This window comes from Rutilus rutilus (assembly GCF_951802725.1).
Source record: "Rutilus rutilus genome assembly, chromosome: 13".
Classification (NCBI taxonomy): Eukaryota; Metazoa; Chordata; class Actinopteri; order Cypriniformes; family Leuciscidae; genus Rutilus; species Rutilus rutilus.
Window position 1 is genome coordinate 4,435,156 of NC_140218.1, and position 18,858 is coordinate 4,454,013.

General features: G+C 38.9%; 1 protein-coding gene across 1 annotated transcript in view; it reads right to left on the minus strand.

Annotated features, from left to right (window-relative positions):
* The window catches only part of LOC311302519 (uncharacterized protein), a 1,110,603-nt gene that overhangs the window by 810,723 nt on the left and 281,022 nt on the right, over positions 1–18,858 (minus strand). The window contains exon 11 of the mRNA XM_084428464.1: positions 17,691–17,864. Coding sequence (XP_084284590.1) covers positions 17,691–17,864 — 174 coding nt within the window. The remainder of the gene's footprint in view (positions 1–17,690; positions 17,865–18,858) is intronic.

Genomic DNA, 18,858 nt, shown 5'->3' on the forward strand with positions numbered 1-18,858 from the left:
TCTAAACCGTTCCAGCACATGTTTTACTGGATATATTCTATGCATTATTTTAAAAGAGACTTCTTTTACTTTGTTATTAATGTAGAATTGATCTACTGTTCGCCATCATTACGCCAGTTTACATCTCCAAACACAGATGACCAAACGAGCTGGAGGGTAAACAATATTATTAAGTATATTCCTAATGTAGTTATTTGAGACTTTATTTTGTAAAATATTTGTATTCCCAAGAAATATTTCCCCCATGATATCTGTCAAATGTAGATCTTCCTCCTGTGATGCATTTCTAAGAAGGATCAATACTTTCCTGGGAATTGCATCCATTACAACTGCAAAGTCTTTAGGTCTGACTGGTATTTTAAATTTACTCAAAAATTCTCTATATGTTAATAAATTTCCATCATTATTCAAAAGCTGACTAACTAATATAATATTGTTTTCAAACCAGTAATCAAAAAAGAGAGATTTATTTTTGTAAAGGATGTCTTTGTTGTTCCAGATATAATATCTCCTATAGGTGAAAAGTTATGTTTGTAGGCCCGTGTCCATGCCATGAGAGCCGGTTTATGAAATTTGGCTATTTTTTCAATTGAATAATTACACTTCAGTGAAAATGAGAGATCGTCCAATTGTTTAAATAGAGAGTTAGGAAAGGAATTCCAGATACTGTCTTTATTTTTTAAATACTGAATAAGCCGATTTATTTTAAATACATTGTTCAAAGCGTCATAACTCTAAACCTCTAAACCACCATGATCTTTGGGGTTGCATAACATTTCTTTTCTCAAATAATGTGGCTTGTTTTTCCATATAAAATCAAAAGGCATTTTATCCAATTGTTTGGTAACTTTAGGGGGAATATCCAATGATAGACACATAGACTGATCTGGAGATTCCTTCAGCTTTTGACAGAAGTACCCGTCCCTGAATTGACAGATCCCTTTGTAACCACACATTAAACCTCTCACTAGTTTTGTTAATCATTGGATTGAAGTTTAAATTGTTATGCAGATTTTCATCTTTACATATAACAACTCCCAGATATGTTACTTGATTTGCAATTGGAATATTATAGAAATGAGTTAAACTACATTCTTTAAGAGGAAACAGATTTATTCATATTCATTCCCAGCCCTGATACATCTGACAATTATTTTATGCATTTCACTGCTTTAATGATTTCATTCCTATCTTTCAGAAATAAAGCAGTGTCATCTGCAAACTGACACAACTTCAATGTTTTCCCTAATGCTGTAATTCCTTGAAAATGTATTTTTTTAATGTGAAGGGCCATTATTTGCGTTGCTAACAAAAACCAAAATGGGGAGATTGGACACCCTTGTCTGATCCCTCTACCTATCTCAGATCTGCCAGAAGTCCCCCTTGATCATCTTCCAGAACTGGGACATCCTCTCTATAGGGGTTTGATAGCTTTCTGGAAATAACTGCTGAACACAAACAATTCAGTCGCTTTAAATAAGAAGTGATGTTCTATGTGTGACCCCTAGGCGGCGCTCAAACGCACGCAATTTGAATATCTAAACTAGAAAATCAAAACAGCGCTCCCCTTTACACTATTCAGGCAGGTTGTGTCCAATGAAGGAACAGAAATGGGACTGATGTACTCAAATATAATTTTATTAAACACTAAACACCATGATACACTGATAGGCAATCAGAGCAGACAAATGTTCCCCGTAGATAACAGTGAACAATTCTACAATAAATAAATCACAGTGTATAAAAGTCTCACAGTGAATGAGTTACAGGATATAAAGTCTAACAATACCTAGACTACAGTGAATAAAGTCAAATAAATAGATACGGTCCACATACACACACTCAAACACTGCAAGAGACACTTCAAACCAAATCATTGCCGTGAATACACACACCTAACACAGCATTTCACACTTCACACTAGTGAACATTGCAAAATAAACACTGTCCCCAAAGGAGATATTACACAATGCCCATGGGCCGAATATTGGAGTATGATGATTGCCAAACAGACTAAAAACAAACATTTAAATGAACAAGCTACCACTAGCAGGACTCCATCAGGTCCAGGTCATCACAGAACGGTGTAGCAGATCCCCCAGACACACACACACACACACACACACACACACACACACACAAAGAAATAAAAAGTAAAACAGAATGATTAAATCCAGGAAAAACAGTGGCTAGTGACAGACGAAGGCAATCCTCCTGTAATCACAAGCATAAGTGGTTTATGATGTGATGTTTGATAGCATCGTGACAATTTAAAACAATATTAAATCTCTGATTGAAAGATTAGGACAAAAAAAAAGGATTAGATAAACTTACGTTTTTTCTTTGGACACCTGCCAGTTAAAAGTGTTCAAAACACATAAATAACCCCTTTATTGTAGATTTATCCTGCAATGAACTTGTAAGGCATATTTTGATGTGTGTTTGGCGTCGAGTGTGTTATATTATATCGAGTTATTTTGACATTGTAAATATTACGAGGCACAACCGCAATTAATTTGTGCATTGTCTTGTGTTTTATGTAGGACTGATTTATTCTCTGTGAAGTGAAACCCCTATTTCCACGTTTGTATCTCCATTGTGCAGGTAATGTGTATAAAATATATTGTTATAATGTGTTTTATGGATTAATTGCTTTATTCATGTAGAATTGTGCATGTTCACCACTAGGTGGGGGTGTTTCCCTTTCTATTGAATTTAATTTAATTGTTCTGTTTTTCATTGAGTTGATTTGTGATTAATTCACTGAAAATGTTTTATAATTCTGCAAAATTGTACTTATTATACGATCACAACGCAAAAGAAATAGATTAAAAAGAAAGAGTACTGTTTTAAATAAACAATTCAGTCCTAGTCCAGTAGGCAGAGCAGAGGCAGAGGGGTTTTAGGTGTACCACTTCCCTTTTCAATGGACAGCCCCAATACTGGGAATAGTGATAGCAGACCTGACATTACAAGTAGGGTGTGTACTGTGGGAGATTGTGATCAAAATGTCAAATGTCAATCAAAAGCCTAGAGATTTCAGCACGTCAACACCTAATGCTGACCATGGTGTGCCTGATATGTTAGGACAAATGAGTTCAATTGTCCATCAAATTGGCCAACAGTTAGCAGACAACATTATGTTCCATCTTAGTCCTTTTAGCTTGGACATTGACATGCCAAATAGACAACTGGCGATTCGAAGGCTATTAACAGCCCATCAGGCATGATAAATCTGTCGCAAAGTCAAGTAATTCAGCACAGAAAAGTCAAGGAGCCACCTTCATTCAGAGGGGATAGTTCTGACACAATTGAAATTGAGGAATAGGAAGATCTGTTGAGGACATTTGTTAAAAAGAGCAACATGAATTCTGACGAACATGTGGAAGAAATTCTTGTGCACCTGCGTGGTAAAGCAAAGGATGTAGTCAAACTCTGGATCAGGAACTGTGATTCTGCCACCACTGTCTGTCCAAACTCTGTCTATAGCCTGTTGCGCAAACATTTCAGTTGTAATCATTACTCGCCGGTCCCGCTTGCTGATTTCTACACTACCTTGCCTGAGGAGGATGAGAATCCGTACGACTACTGGCTGAGACTCAACAAGGCAGCGGATGTTGCTTCAGAATGTCTTCGAGAGCACGGTAAAACACTTGACAAGCCCAGTGTGGAAGTGGTGTTTATCAGACACTGCCCGAGTAAGGATTTAGCCCTAACCTTCAGGTCCAAACCGACTGACAAGTGGTCAGCACATGAAGTACAGGCTGTGCTTAACGACTATCAGTCAGAGTTGTCTTTCAAAGCCACCAGTACAGGGCATGGTAGTCGAAATGAGAGAGTTTCAGTCAACAAGATTGATTTTAATGCAGCTCCAGTGCCCGTTCCCACAGTGTGCGAGCAACGACAGAAATGTACAGATTTCTCTGCTCTTGAAAAGGTCATTGACATGCTTGAAAAAGTCCTGCTGACCAACACTAACAGACCTCAGTCTCATCCAAAACGCCTTCTTGGAGTCTCCCTAGGATCGAAGGTTTTGATGCTTTAAGCCTGGCTCACACTACAGGAGTTTTAACATCCTAACCGATAGTGAAATCTGGCTGCAGCACACACTTTAGGAGAATCTCTGCAGATATTCTTCCCTCAGATCTTAAACATGCTCACACTACAATATTTGAGAATAGTGGCGCATCACACACTACAAGATATTCTTAAGATTTAGCACCTCACGTGACGCGATCTCACGGGGAAGCGCATGCAAACAAAATGGATAGTGTGTCGCGGCAACTTGCTGTATTAATACTTATTCTTTGTAGCAATAAAAAACAAAAGAAAATCAAACGAAGCGTGGACGAGAAAATGGTTGGGAAGTCGGGATCAGCATGGACTGTCTGTTCTTCAGCGAGAACTAGAGGTACGATTTTTAACTGTTTTAAAATGTTTACAGTAGTGCGCTAGCAAGGGCTAGATTGTTTACAGTTGTTTGGCAACATGTTAGCACTAGTTTATATGATATTTTTTTCTTTGCCCTGGTCTGTATGCTTACATTTTTTATTAATTTAAATTCCACAGCAACTTGATGTCCAAAGGAACTGTAAGGATCTGGAGTGGCAAGAACTGAAGTAACTTACTGTAACAAATTAAGTTTCTGTCGCTCAACAGAATCTGCATCCCCTTTGTGACGTTTCGATCCTGATTTGGGAGTGGGAAAAGAGGTGGTGAGTTCTTCATCCCTTTGGGTAGAGGGATGTGGTGCTGTAATGAGATAAAAATTAAAGTAAGAGAAATTACATTGTTATTACAGCACAGAAGAGAATCCAAAGATCTTGCATTTAGAAATATATCAGAGCATATAGTAGAATATTTATAAATGATTAAATATCTCCATAACATGTCAAAGAATAATAATATGTAAAGAATAATTAATAAAATAAATCATTTGAATAAAGACATTATCATAAACATTGACCATTTTGGATACACCAGTTATGAAAATGTCACTGCTTGATCTGTTTTGTGCAAACTTAACAATAGGACACCTGGCATCCTGAATGACAAAACAACTAATCTGTCATCACTTTTTCAGCATTTTATTAGTCTTTACATCTACAATTGTTATTTTACCTGGTGCCTCGGATGTATTTATAATGTCCTCATCGCTGGTGGGGTCATCCATGTCCTGCCCGTCAATCAAGTCTTTGACAGATTGATCAAGCTGAAAAACAATTCTATGTCAGTGCAAGAATTTAAAGGATTAGAAAATTTCCTGATAATTAATATCTAATTATGCAAATATCTACATTACTTAAGCACACAATATGCCTGTCCATAATGTTAAGTCGGAGTAGGAATGGATAAAACGCAGACAGACACGAGCAGTAGCTTAGCATTTCTTTACTTATCTTTTTCTTCACAGCTCTTACTTCAGTTGAACATGTAAACACATCAGTGCCACCTAGTGGACATGATACTATCACAATTCAATAGATAGAGAGGACACAACATCTTCCCCTTTTCAGAAAGAATACAACTGTATGTATATCACAACAGAAATAACAAAATCAAGAATAAAAGTATTTTGAAACAACGAAATAAATTTTACTTTTCGTGTTGTATTTTCATTCAAATATTAACTCCACTATCTCAAGTTCTGCATTTCCTTACATATCTAAAACATAGTCCTTGGTCCAGACGGGTTTTTGTCTAACTCTAACAGACCTATTTAACAGACTTGTTGTTGTTCCATGTTGTACCTCAGTAGGAGTAACACTTCCACTTGATTTCGGCATTTCAGCAAGACGTGAGGCATTCCACACCTTACCATCATCAAGCAGGTAAGAATCTTTACCTTTCTTCTGTACAACAGCTTTTGGATGTGTGAACTTCTGATCACCCTTCTTTACCATCCAAGGTTTCTTAACTCGAACTAGATCACCAGGCCTGAATCTTGAGGGCTTTGCATTTCTCCTGGCATCAGTGTACCGTTTAACCTTGTCTTGTTTCACTTTTACGTGTTCTCGTATCAAGTTTCTGTCAGCCTCTTTTACTGGAAAATCCATGATTTGTAACTTGGTTCTCATACATCGACCATGGAGTAACTCAGATGGTGTAACTCCTGTAGTAGCATGAGGAGTACTTCGATAGTCCATCAAGAATGTTTGAGTGAACGTCTTCCAAGGTTCTCCTTGAATTGAAGCAGTTTGTAGACAGTCTTTCAGAACTCTGTTGAACCTCTCAACTTCTCCATTCGCACGTGGATAATAGACAGCAGATCTGAAATGACTTATGTTTCTCTCTCTCAGAAACTCAGAAAACTCAGCAGAGATAAACTGAGGTCCATTGTCTGAGACCAACTCCTTTGGATTTCCTTCTCTAGAAAAAACAGTAATCAAGAACTGTTTAACAGTAGATGTGTCAACCCTGGACGCGAAAGCGACTTCCGGCCATTTGCTGGTGTAGTCCACGAGCGTTATTGCGTATCTGCAGTCTGATGGTGCCGTTTCGAATGGTCCGACAATGTCTATGGAGACCTTTTCCCATGCAGCAGAAGGCAATTCAACAGGGTTGAGAGGAGCATTATGTATCACCGCAGATTTGTCATTTTGGTTGCACGTCTGACAGTTACGTATCAGAGCTTCCGTCTGATTGTCCATCTTTGGCCACCAGTACAGTTGCCTAAGTCTTTGCTTTGTCCGGACCATCCCTTGATGTGATTCATGTGCCAGTTGTATGAGTTTCTTCTGTAGTGACTCAGGTACCAAGAGACGGTATGTTCCTCTGACAATACATCCATCCACGTCAGCGAGCTCATGTCGGACAGGAAAGTATCCCTGTAAGTCCGGATCAACATCCTTCATGTGTTTTGGCCAACGTGTCTGTTGATATGTACGCAATTTAGCGAACACTGGGCAGTTATTGCATGCAGACTGGAAATCTTCCTTGGTGATTGCGCTGGAAGCAAAGGAAATCATAGCAACAGACTCAATGGTTTCCGCAAAGTCCTGTCCATTGTTAACAAGAGGCAATCTTGATAAACAATCAGCAACACTGTTCAATGGACCAGGTCTGTATTCAACATTGTAGTCAAACTCCATTAAACGTGCAGACCATCTAGCCACACGTAACCCAGCTCGACTATTTCCTTTACTCGTGAGAAGAGTAGTCAGAGCTTGATGGTCAGTGCGTAGTAAGAATTTCCTTCCCCACAGCCATGTACGCCATTTCTCTGCAGCCCAAACACATGACAGTGCTTCCTTCTCGACGATGGAGTATTTTCGTTCAGCATCAGACAAGGAGCGTGAAGCAAAAGCAATGGTTCTTTCTGTTCCTGTGTCATCCAGCTGAGTCAATACAGCACCCACACCATAGTCTGAGGCGTCACAGGAGAGGATTGTACTGTGATTGGGATTGAATAAGGAAAGAGCAGGGCTATCCACTATTGCCTGTTTGACTCTATCAAAACTTTCTTGTGCTGCAGTATTCCAGTGGAATTCACAGTCTTTACGGAGTAAGGCTCTCATTGGCTCAACCAGAGTAGCATAGGCAGGCACGAACTTACTGTACCAGGCACTAAGACCCAGAAACGACCGTAGTGTAGCTGCATCAGTAGGAGTGGGTGCATTTATAATTGCAGTAACATGAGCATCATCTGCATGCAGACCATCAGCTGAGAGTCTGTATCCAAGAAAACTAAGTGTCGTCAAGTTGAACTTACACTTTTCTGTATTCAGTTTCAACCCAGCTTCACTGATCCTGTGCAGAACAGCTTTGAGATTTGCATTGTGAATGGCTTCGGACGCACCATGGACAATCACATCGTCCAAGTAACACTGTACACCATCAAGGCCTTTTAAGATCATGGTCATCATTCGCTGAAAAGCAGATGGTGCCGAACACAGTCCATATGGTACTCTACAAAACTGATATAAACCTTCATGGGTAATGAAAGCAGTAAGTCCTCTACTCTCCTCGTGTAATTGTACTTGGTGGTATGCATTTTTGAGGTCAAGAGAAGAGAACATCACTGATCCATGCAACTCAGACAGTATGTCTTCGATCAGTGGTAGGGGGTGACTGTCTTGTACCACCGCCTTGTTAGGTTCTCGTAAATCAACACACATACGGATTGTGTTGTTATTTCGTTTTGTGACCACAATAGGAGAAACCCACTCAGATGAATCAATCTTCTCAATTATGCTATTCTCCTATAGCATCTTGAGTTCGTCTGACACTGCTGCTCGCACTGATAGAGGTAAGTGACGAAGTTTTTGTTGTATAGGCTTAACTCCAGGGCGGATCTTCACTTTGTGTGTGAAATTTTTAGCGCATCCAAATCCAGCGCCAGTTGGTACGGAAACAGGACTATCAGCAGAAACAAGTGAAATGCTGGATGGTTGAAGAATTGCACAGTAAGTAGCAGGTTCAATCAAGCGACCACCCTTAATCTCAATGTCCAGTGCTTTACATAAGTCACGTCCAATGAGAGGAGTTCCTGATTTGACAATGTTAAGCTCACCAGCAACAGTCTTTCCATAATATGTCACATTCAGTCTCAGGGAGCCACACACAGGTATATTTTCCTTTGAGTAAGTCAAAAGCTGAAATATTCTTTGAATATGTGTTGCGGTAGAATTGATGCACCAGACCCTGTATCCACCATCATCCTAATGGTACAAGTCTGTATAGGAGATGTGGGCGTGGCTATGGTAAAAGTACCCACTGGAGCTCCATCATCTGTATGGCAGTCATTCACACACAGTACTGTCACTTCAGGCAAGCATACTTCATTAACTGACTTTGATGCTGTCTTACACACCTTTGAGAAATGTCCGAATTTTCCACATGTTCTACATTTGCAGTCTTTAGCAGGGCATGACCTATCATTTGCGAGGTGGTTAGCAGAACCACAACGGTAACACTGCTGCTGTCCCTTCACCCGTTTATCCTCCTTCGACATAATCCTTGTTTTATTTTTTTGCATTCGCGTCTTTTCTTGCCTCTGAATCGCTGCTACTTGTTTTGATTCCCCGTCAGCTATGACTTTGGCGTCTGCTACTGCCGATTCAATTTGTCTTGCAATAGCTATCGTCTTTTCAAGGGTTAAATCTGGCTCTAGTAACAGTCTTTCACGAATTCGAGGCATGGGCGTTTTTTCCACAATCTGATCACGGCTTTTTCCAAAAGCGCATGTTTTCACTAGTTCGCGCAGCGCTGCAACGTAATGATCAGTGGACTCACCCACGGCTTGAGCACGTTGTCTAAAGCGATATCTCTCTGAAACCACATTCAGCTTAGGAGAAAAGAACTGTTTCAGTGCTTGTAACGATCCATCGTATGTATCAGCAGTAAGAGGCAATGTATTCTAGATTCGTTGCCCTTCTGTTCCTAAGCAGTGTATGAGCAGTGCTCTCTTTCTCTCGGCAGAAAACTCTTCTCCGCCGATCGCAAGCAGGTAGTTCTGAAATAACTTTTCCCACGCATCAAAGGACAGTTTCGGTTCACCTGGGCATTCCAGGAACGCAACTGGGGGTTGTAGAGAGAGCAGGGCCATCTTAACATCCTCGTCGCCACTTGTTAAGTTGGAGTAGGAATGGATAAAATGCAGACAGACACGAGCAGTAGCTTAGCATTTCTTTACTTATCTTTTTCTTCACAGCTCTTACTTCAGTTGAACATGTAAACACATCAGTGCCACCTAGTGGACATGATACTATCGCAATTCAATAGATAGAGAGGACACAACACATAATACTGCTCTGCTTACACTGGTCTCACTGGGGCGTTGGGCAACATGTTTTTTGAGGAACTCCAGATTCCTCAACAGCCAAGCCTGCTTATGAGTGAGCCCTTTCTCCACACTCCCACTTGGTTTAGGTTTGAGAAGCGTGGTGTATTGTGTCCGTAATGTTGTTGCTCTTGTTTTCACCTCCTCCACTGAAAATATACACTGACACTGACATACACTGTGTTTCCTCTCTAAATTCAACTGAACTAATATCATTAAATATTAGTAATATTATTCAAACAAACAATCTAACTAACTGTGCATTTCATCTTTTGTTAGACCTGAATGTAGCAGATGATCATTGACCTAGATCTAATGTTTACATTTGCTAGCTAGTGCGCTAGCAACTTTTCACACTCACCCGGTACGTTCAAATCTGAAGCGATCTCTCCCCAGCTCTTCTCTTTGTCGCTCCGGTTGTGGTTCTCTTTTGAGGAGACATTAAATAGGCTCTCATACTGTTGCCACATCTCCACCATCCGTTCTTCCATCTGCTCACTTGGACGTGGCTGTGTACAAGAGTTAAAAACGATATAAATACTGTTCGTCTTCTCACACAAACCGCTCGTTTCGTCCATCAATGTTAGGGTGACCAACCGTCCTGTTTTCCCAGGACATGTCCTGTTTTCACGTCCTGTCCGTCCTGTCTGTTTTTTATAAAGTGATGAAAATGTCCTGGTTTTCATTATTTTTCATTTGGCCATTAAGCGTGTACTTTAAATATACGCTTGCCTTTGCACACAAAACATATGAAACCGGCTTCGGCTTCGCCCCGTCTTGTTATAATCAGCGCGTTCCTCAATCCGATTCCGCAGCGGCAAGCAGAGAGCACGTCAGAAAACAGAGGTGTGTGTGTGTGTTCATCTCAGCCTCATTGGTCTGTCACTGCTTGTCATTTCCAATATTCTGACATTGACCAATCAAATCAAAGTAGGCGGACTTTACGTTTACAGAATTTTAGCAGCGTGACTCGACGCTTCAGTTTGCGGTCAAGTGCGAGGTAAGATATAAGTAGCTAACAGCGTAAAACAAAGCCCAAATGTAAATTCACAGATGATTTACAGAGAAAATTCCTGCGTTTTCATTTTGGTCGGGATCCGTGTAAAGCAGAATGCATGAACAGCAAAGCTGGCACGCACGTGTCAGTGTCAAATACAGGTGCTAGCGACCTAGAAGCCCACATAAAGAAAGTATAGGCTACAAGAGAACAACAGGAGGATTGAAAATTATTTTATTTTTTTTAACTTAAATAGTGTAGTAGATTTTTTATTTTAGCAGTAGATTTTTAACCTATGCTTATGGCAATGAAAAGAAATAGTGTCATCATGTAAAAGGTGTTAAAAGCGAAACCTTTTTTTTTAATAATATTCTATTTTTGCGGGCCAAACATTGAATGGAAAGGATGTATTCCTTTATGTATTAAAGTACAATAACATAGGTTGTGGCCTATGTCACAACAAGGTTGTGAATGCATTTGTCAAGTATTTTTTGATGCATTCACCCCCAGCCACGCCCCCACCCCTTAACCACGCCTCCTCAATCCACGCCCCGCCCATCAACCACGCCCCCCGTCCTGTTTTCTGAAAACTAAAATATGGTCACCCTAATCAATGTGTACTTACGATGGGGAATTGTTTAATTTGGACGATGGGGAATTGAATTGAAACTACTGCGGAAAAAAAGACACCTACATCTTGGATGCCCTTGAGGTAAGCTAAAACATACCAAAATTTAATTTCAAAGTGAACTATCCCTTTAAAGTCCCCCTGTAGTCAATAATTGTATCCCTTAACCCTCTGATTATCTTCATTTGGGCCGACACTCGTTATATTTGGGTCTCCAGGAACCCCAGAATATAACATGCAATTTTGAAACAGAATAATAGTTTTTTTTTTTTTTTAACAAATGTAATTTTACTCTGTTTATTAATGTTTTTACTCTACATTTGTGCAGTATTTATGCTATATTTTAAAGTTATATACATTTAAAAAAAAAAAAAATTAAATAGGTTTTTATACAAAAACAGCTTTTTATGTAAAATTCATAGGGATAACATGGATAATTGTACATGGTTGGTTTAGTGTAACATTTTTGCCCATATTTTGGAAAATGTCCTTTGCACCATGACCTCGAGCCAAACACCCCCAGAAGCCTTTTCCCCCTTGGTCGAACATTATTAGAGTTAGAGCTTATTTAGAGATATCAGCCGGATGGTTTAGTGCAGGCGCTAATGGATCCAATGATGAATCTCGTAAATTACCCCACTAATAATGCCCAGAATGGCACCAAACTTCTACAGTAAAACAAATAGGTTCTGTACTCATAAAACGAGGCACTGGAAAGTTTGTAAGTACATCAGGAGTTTATTTAAATAACACTTGCCTGACGGCTCATGCTAGCGCTAACCCGGACACCGACGTCACTTCAGTGAGTTGAGGAAAGCCTGTAAAAGTCCTGCAGAAAGCGATCATGAGGATGGAGTGTAACGACGCCCAGCTCCAGGAATGCACTCATATTTTGTTGGTAGTACCAGTTTATAACAATTATTAGTTAACACGAAGTTGTTAACACTTCGGAAAAAATAAAAAATTGTCGTTAGTTTTGTTCACATTGTCATGTTAATTATAATCGAATGCATTTTGTTTTATTGACCACAATATTATCATTGATATTTGTTTGAGAGGGACACTTCTGATTCATTCTGAAAAAGGGGCTCGAGCACCAAAATCTTTTGTAGGAGACTTTGAGCTTTCTAAGTTTGTAGATCTTATACATGCAAAAACATCTACATAACACACTAAAGAAAAAGAAAACATGAAAACACATCATATGAGCCCTTTAATACATTAATACACATGTAATGCAACCATTATTAAAAACATTATGTATAAACTTGAGCTTCCATTGTTTTCCAAAAGTGAGCTTGAACTGTTTCTTCTTCTTCTCATAATTATGAAAAATGAATATTTCATCAGTCTTTGTCTCCCTCTGCTGGTACAACACAAACACAGAGATATTCAGGCTCTTTATTTACTCTGTGACAAAACTCAGAGCTTTTTGAGTTACTGTGCGTTTATACACATAAAATGATTAATCTATGAATGAGAAACTGTAATTTGCTGTGAAATAAAAGGTGTTTCACTGCCGCCTCATCAGGTCTGTCAGAGGATCGCTGAGATCTACATGAAGTCTTCATTTCTAACAGTGAAGTCACTGTATCTTCAGTCTCTGTTGATTCTGTTGACTGAGTCTCTGTAGTGGATCCTTATTCACCATCAGATGATCAGCAGAAGATCACACTGTCATCTGATAGCCAATACTAAAATAAAACACACACACAGTCACATATGCAGTATGAGATATTACATCTGTCACATCTTTTCATAAGAAAACTAACTAGATAATCTATATTAATTCATTCTCAAGCATGATCATATCGCTTCTATCTGATGCTCAAAGTCACTTTACAAAATCAAAAGCACATGAAAGGTCACTTTCACACACCGGACAGCTGATCCAGAACCAGCAGAAATGACCATTACACTCACTACACATTTAATATCAGTTAATAACAACCCAGATCTCAGATTATCACACACATAAGGCGTCTTTACACACAAACCAAATCTGAAGCGGCATAAAATCACAAAATGTGCATTTACACAGAATGTTTATTGCTTCTCTGACGCCGAGAACATAAATGCATTTACACAGGAATTAGTTATTAAAATCGCGGGAAATAATACTTTGAACATTACTATTTTAAAACTACAGTTTTAACAAAGTGTTATAAAATGAGATGAGATAAAAAGATTTCCTCTGTGTGATATAGCGATCTCACGCTCTGATGTTCGTCATAATTCTGTGGTACTGAGAGCTATTTTATATTTCTTAATAAAACTATTCCAGATGGAACAAATGCTACAAATATATTATGAATTATTACACCGGGTCGATCACCGCAGGATTTATTCATGTTTTTCAAAGAGCCAGAAAGAACAATTCTGCTGTCGTCAGCGTTTCAGGCAGTGTGTGTGTGTGTGTGTGTGTGTGTGAAATATCGTCCTCAAGAAGATGATTTCTGGAATATAATATCACACAGTGACGGCGAATAAGCATTAGCGTATCTGAGAGAAATGTAGAAGCGCGTTGATCTGCCAGTCTCTTCAGAGGAAGATTACAAACGGCGAAAGCCAATTGATTACACACGTCGACTCTGTTATTCTGGTGGTTTCTTCACGATGTGAGTACAGGACACTTTTACTTTATTGTCTCTTGTTGGCTGACATTTTTTAATTTGGCTAAAACAATATGGATTATATGGCCGATATGTTTAGTCTTCCGCTTCTTGATTCTCGCGCCGTGCGTTTGGTTGTCATGACAATGGCGTAGTTTAGAGCGACACAAGATCGCGTTCATTTACACTGAACAAAACAATATCAGAGTCATCTTTGACACTCGGGGCTGAGGCGGGTCAGACCCGGCATATTTTAAATCTGCTTTCATGCAGCATTGTGTCTTTCCACAGAACTTTGAGCAGACACAGAGCCTCTTTAGAGCAGCCTTAACTCGCTGTGTAGAGATGCCTATAGAGACAGTTAAAGGGGAAAAGCTGAAAATAACATTAATATTATTTTCACAATCAGTCACAACAGTATGAGCAGAATTACACTCATATTAAACACAGTTTAAAGTTCAGAGATCTACAGAAACTGAAGCTGAATTTAAGACTCATTATCTGATGATCTCAGACAAAATATCCACACACACACACACACACACACACACACACACTCAGACAAAATATCCACACTCACACACTCAGACAAAATATCCACACACACACACTCAGACAAAATATCCACACACACACACACACACACACACACACACACACACACACACACACACACAGGGTGTTACTGAACCTGGTACAATATACTTATATTTCTAGTGAGTAAATCAGCCATTTGAACTTTAAATATGTAAAAAATGTAAAAAAATATGATGATGAAAATCATTAAACTATTCTTACCTCAGTGTCTCCAGTTTATAATGTGGATCATCCCTCAGATCCTCTAACAGCTTCACTCCTGAGTCTCCTAGTTTATTATCAGACAGATTCAGATCTCTCAGGTGTGAGGGGTTTGATCTCAGAGCTGAAGCCAGAGCAGCACAACCTTCATCTGTCACACCACACCTCTCCAACCTGTAGAGAACAATGACACACATTAAGCCTATATCCAGAGATAAACATGACACTTAAAAAATAACATAATCCTGTCAATATGAAATATATACAAATACTCATTAGTTCACATTGTAAAAATTCATCAGTTAGGATTAGGGGATTGATTATAGAGTTTGTAGAGTATAAAAATCATTATTTCTATGGAAAGTCCCCATAAAACATGTAAACCCAACGTGTGTGTGTGTGTGTGTTAGCAGGGGAGGATTGGGACGATTCTAAGGGTCCAGCAGAACTCCATAATTTCCTGGATGATTTTGGTATTTACTTTGTAAAATAATCTTATAGGAAGAACGCTATAAAGAACGGGTATTCATTGTAGTGTGTGTGGCAGAGCAAGACAGAGGAGAGAGAGAGAGAGAGGGACGAGTATAATTGTAATATAATTTGTATTGATCTCATACAAATGTCACACATCTACGTCCCTTCAGGACACTGACAATAAAGATGGATAGTGACAGAGAAGACAGAAATTCTCGTAGCTCTCCTCAGAAAGACGCTTGTTACACACACACACACACACACACACAAACACACACACGCACACACACACACACACACACGCACATGCACATGCACACACACAAGCACACGCACACACACACACACACACACACAGTTTGATTGTGTCGGTAGTTTCTGGCCAACCAAGCGCCCGCAGCGAGTCTCGGCCTGACAGCATCACGGGGGAAGCCTGCAACACACTCAACTCTTGCTCCATGGACACACACACTTGCGACCCATGAACGCCTCTCTAAACTACTGCCTGATTTTACAGTTTGAAGCGTCTGTCATAGAAAAACACCGTGTGCTGTCATGAAGAAGAGAAATGTCTTCTCATAGGATAAGATCACGCAGTCTCATTAATAATACACACACTGACGTGTCATCGATGTACTATAGTGTTTCTCCAGGTCATAATCTGTGACATTGACATGATGTAGACTTTAAACCTGGAGAAAAATCTCTACAGTTTCCAGTTTCCCCCTAAAATTAAAATGAATGGACTGTGTTAATCCTGACTGTGCTGAGATTGAGTGTGTTTAAAGTAAAGGCTGTTAAATGTAGATCACCATGTCAAAGTGTCAGAGATGGGAAGTACAAATACTTCGTTACTCAAGTAGATCTTTCAGATATTTTTAACCGATAATTCTTTTCATTTGAAAGCCGATAACCGATATATTGGCCGATAAATCTAAATTCATATTTTGATATACTTTGATAGCCTGTGTACATAAACAAAAGACTCAGCATTAAAAGCCATGTCCCAAACACTTCAACATAAATCAGACATATACAATACAGTAGCCTAGCCCTCTGGGGTTCCTCATGTTTCCGTCACACTTGGGGTCTTCGGGTCTAAAATGACCCGGAGGGCGGGATTCAGATTTTTTTTTGTTCAGTAAAATCAATGAAATGTATTTTTGTTCAATGATATTTTTCCATTTTTTCTGTGGTGTTTTGAGAGAATTTTAAGATAATAATGAATATTTATGCAATAATTATGATTATTTTTTCCCACTGAATATAATATTTTTTTTTATTTTTTTTATTATTAATTCTGTATTTCAGGTTAAAGTACAGACTAGGCCTATAGAAAACAATTTTTGGAGTCAGATTGGTGCCATCTGGTGGATGTAGTGAGCATAATTATCGTGCAATATCATATTTTAACCACTAGATGGATTTACAGCTCTCTGTAGAAAGGCTTGTGAATTCTAGTTGTTTTTGCACATATTTGCCTATTTTTTTCAGGTTGTGGATTTTAATATATACGGTAATAAGAGATTCTCAAAGACTATTTTTGTCAAGTTTTTTGTTTGGTTGGTTGGTTTAAATGGTAATTTGAAGTGCCAGTTTTACTTTATAATACAGTCAAACCTGAACATTGGATTAGAAAGAGAACAAATGGAAAGCATTTTAATTCCCATTGTTTTAATTCTAACTTAATAAAAATGCAATTCTTTCAGTCATAACATTTTTTTATTAACCTTCTATAATAAACATTTTCATTAAAATAATTTTTTGTACAATTCAATGAACAGTAACTCTTATTCAAAATTGGCAACAACAATTATGAACAAAAAACTAAGGCATTTTTAGTGACACACACAAAACTAAAGACTCATAACTCCAAAACTATAACTAGGAGAGTCAAAAGGTAGGTATCGTTTGATAGAACACTTTTCTAATTTTTTGAAAATATAAATTACATTACATTTGGACATTCTCCTGCTGAGAAACTGCTGATAAAAGACAGGAAATATATAGAATTTTTATCATGATAATGCATATCTTTCTTATTTGACATGGAATAACTCAGGAAGGAAATAAGGTAGGAGGAAAATTATTTTTTGGGGAAGTCCCTCTACATATGAGCTGCATCTGGATCAAATGTTGTGGTGATTGGATAAAGGAATCAAAAGATACAGCATTTGGAACCAAATTGTTCAGTCTTTGACGCCCCCTCATGGGCATTTTTTATATTGTTTCACCATGAAGAATATCTTGTCATAAAAGGAATAGATTAAGTTCATTTTGGGCTCATTTTAATTGTATTAATATACGAGACGGTACGCAACAGCCTTTTGTCGACATTTAGAGAAAAAGAAAAAAAAAAATCGCAAAACAGTTTCATGTGAGAGTAACGTATGATCTTACCACAGTGTCTCCAGTTTACAGTGAGGATTCGCCAGTACAGCAGAGAACAGCTTCACTCCTGAGTCTCCTAGTTTATTATATGACAGATCCAGATCTCTCAGGTGTGAGGGGTTTGATCTCAGAGCTGAAGCCAGAGCAGCACAACCTTCATCTGTCACACCACAACTAATCAACCTGTAGAGAACAATGACACACATTAAGCCTATATCCAGAGATAAACATGAGACTTAAAAAATAACATAATGCTGTCAATATGAAATATATACAAATACTCATTAGTTCACATTGTGAAAATTCATCAGTTAGGATTAGGGGATTGATTATAGAGTTTGTAGAGTATACAAATCATTATTTCTATGGAAAGTCCCCATAAAACATGTAAACCCAACGTGTGTGTGTGTGTGTTTGTGTGTGTGCGTGTGTGTGCTTGTTTGTGTGAGTCTGTGTGTGTGTGTCTGTGTGTGTGTGTGTGTGTGTGTGTGTGTGTGTGTGTGTGTGTGTGTGTGTGTCTGTGTCTCTGTGTGTGTGTGTGTGTGTGTGTGTGTGTGTGTGTGTGTGTGTGTGTGTGTGTGTGTGTGTGTGTGTGTGTGTGTGTGTGTGTGTGTGTGTTTGTTCGCGGGTTATTCAGATAATTGTTATAAACATTTCTGCATCCTCTTGGAGAATGTGGGACTCTTCTATAGCTTACAGTGTCTCCAGCAGTGGAGAATACCCTCTCAGAAAGGGGAGAATATGCTTGAACACACATGTAAGATCCAGACAGGTGAAACATACTATTTTTAAAATGGGTTTGAATGATTGATTCATAAAGACTTCACTTGTTTCACTCCTGGATGAATCAGCGCTCTATCAGTTAATAAACTTCTCTCTGTTTATGTCTCTGACGCGGTGAGTCCCGCAGGCGCTGGGCTAACGTTACTCCGCCGCGGTGCGACCCGACCGCTGTAAAGTAGTCCGAGTCTAAACGCTTATTACAGGCTTACCGTACTGATTCAGGATAGGACAAAAACACGCTTTGAAAAAAGGCATTCATGATGTACTCGCTTATTGTATAATACAATACCATCATATTACAGACAACTGGTGTAATTATGCAGTTGTGGAGACGAATGATGATTCCAGAGCAACACATGCAGATACACTACCAGCCAAACGTGCGGGATCGCTA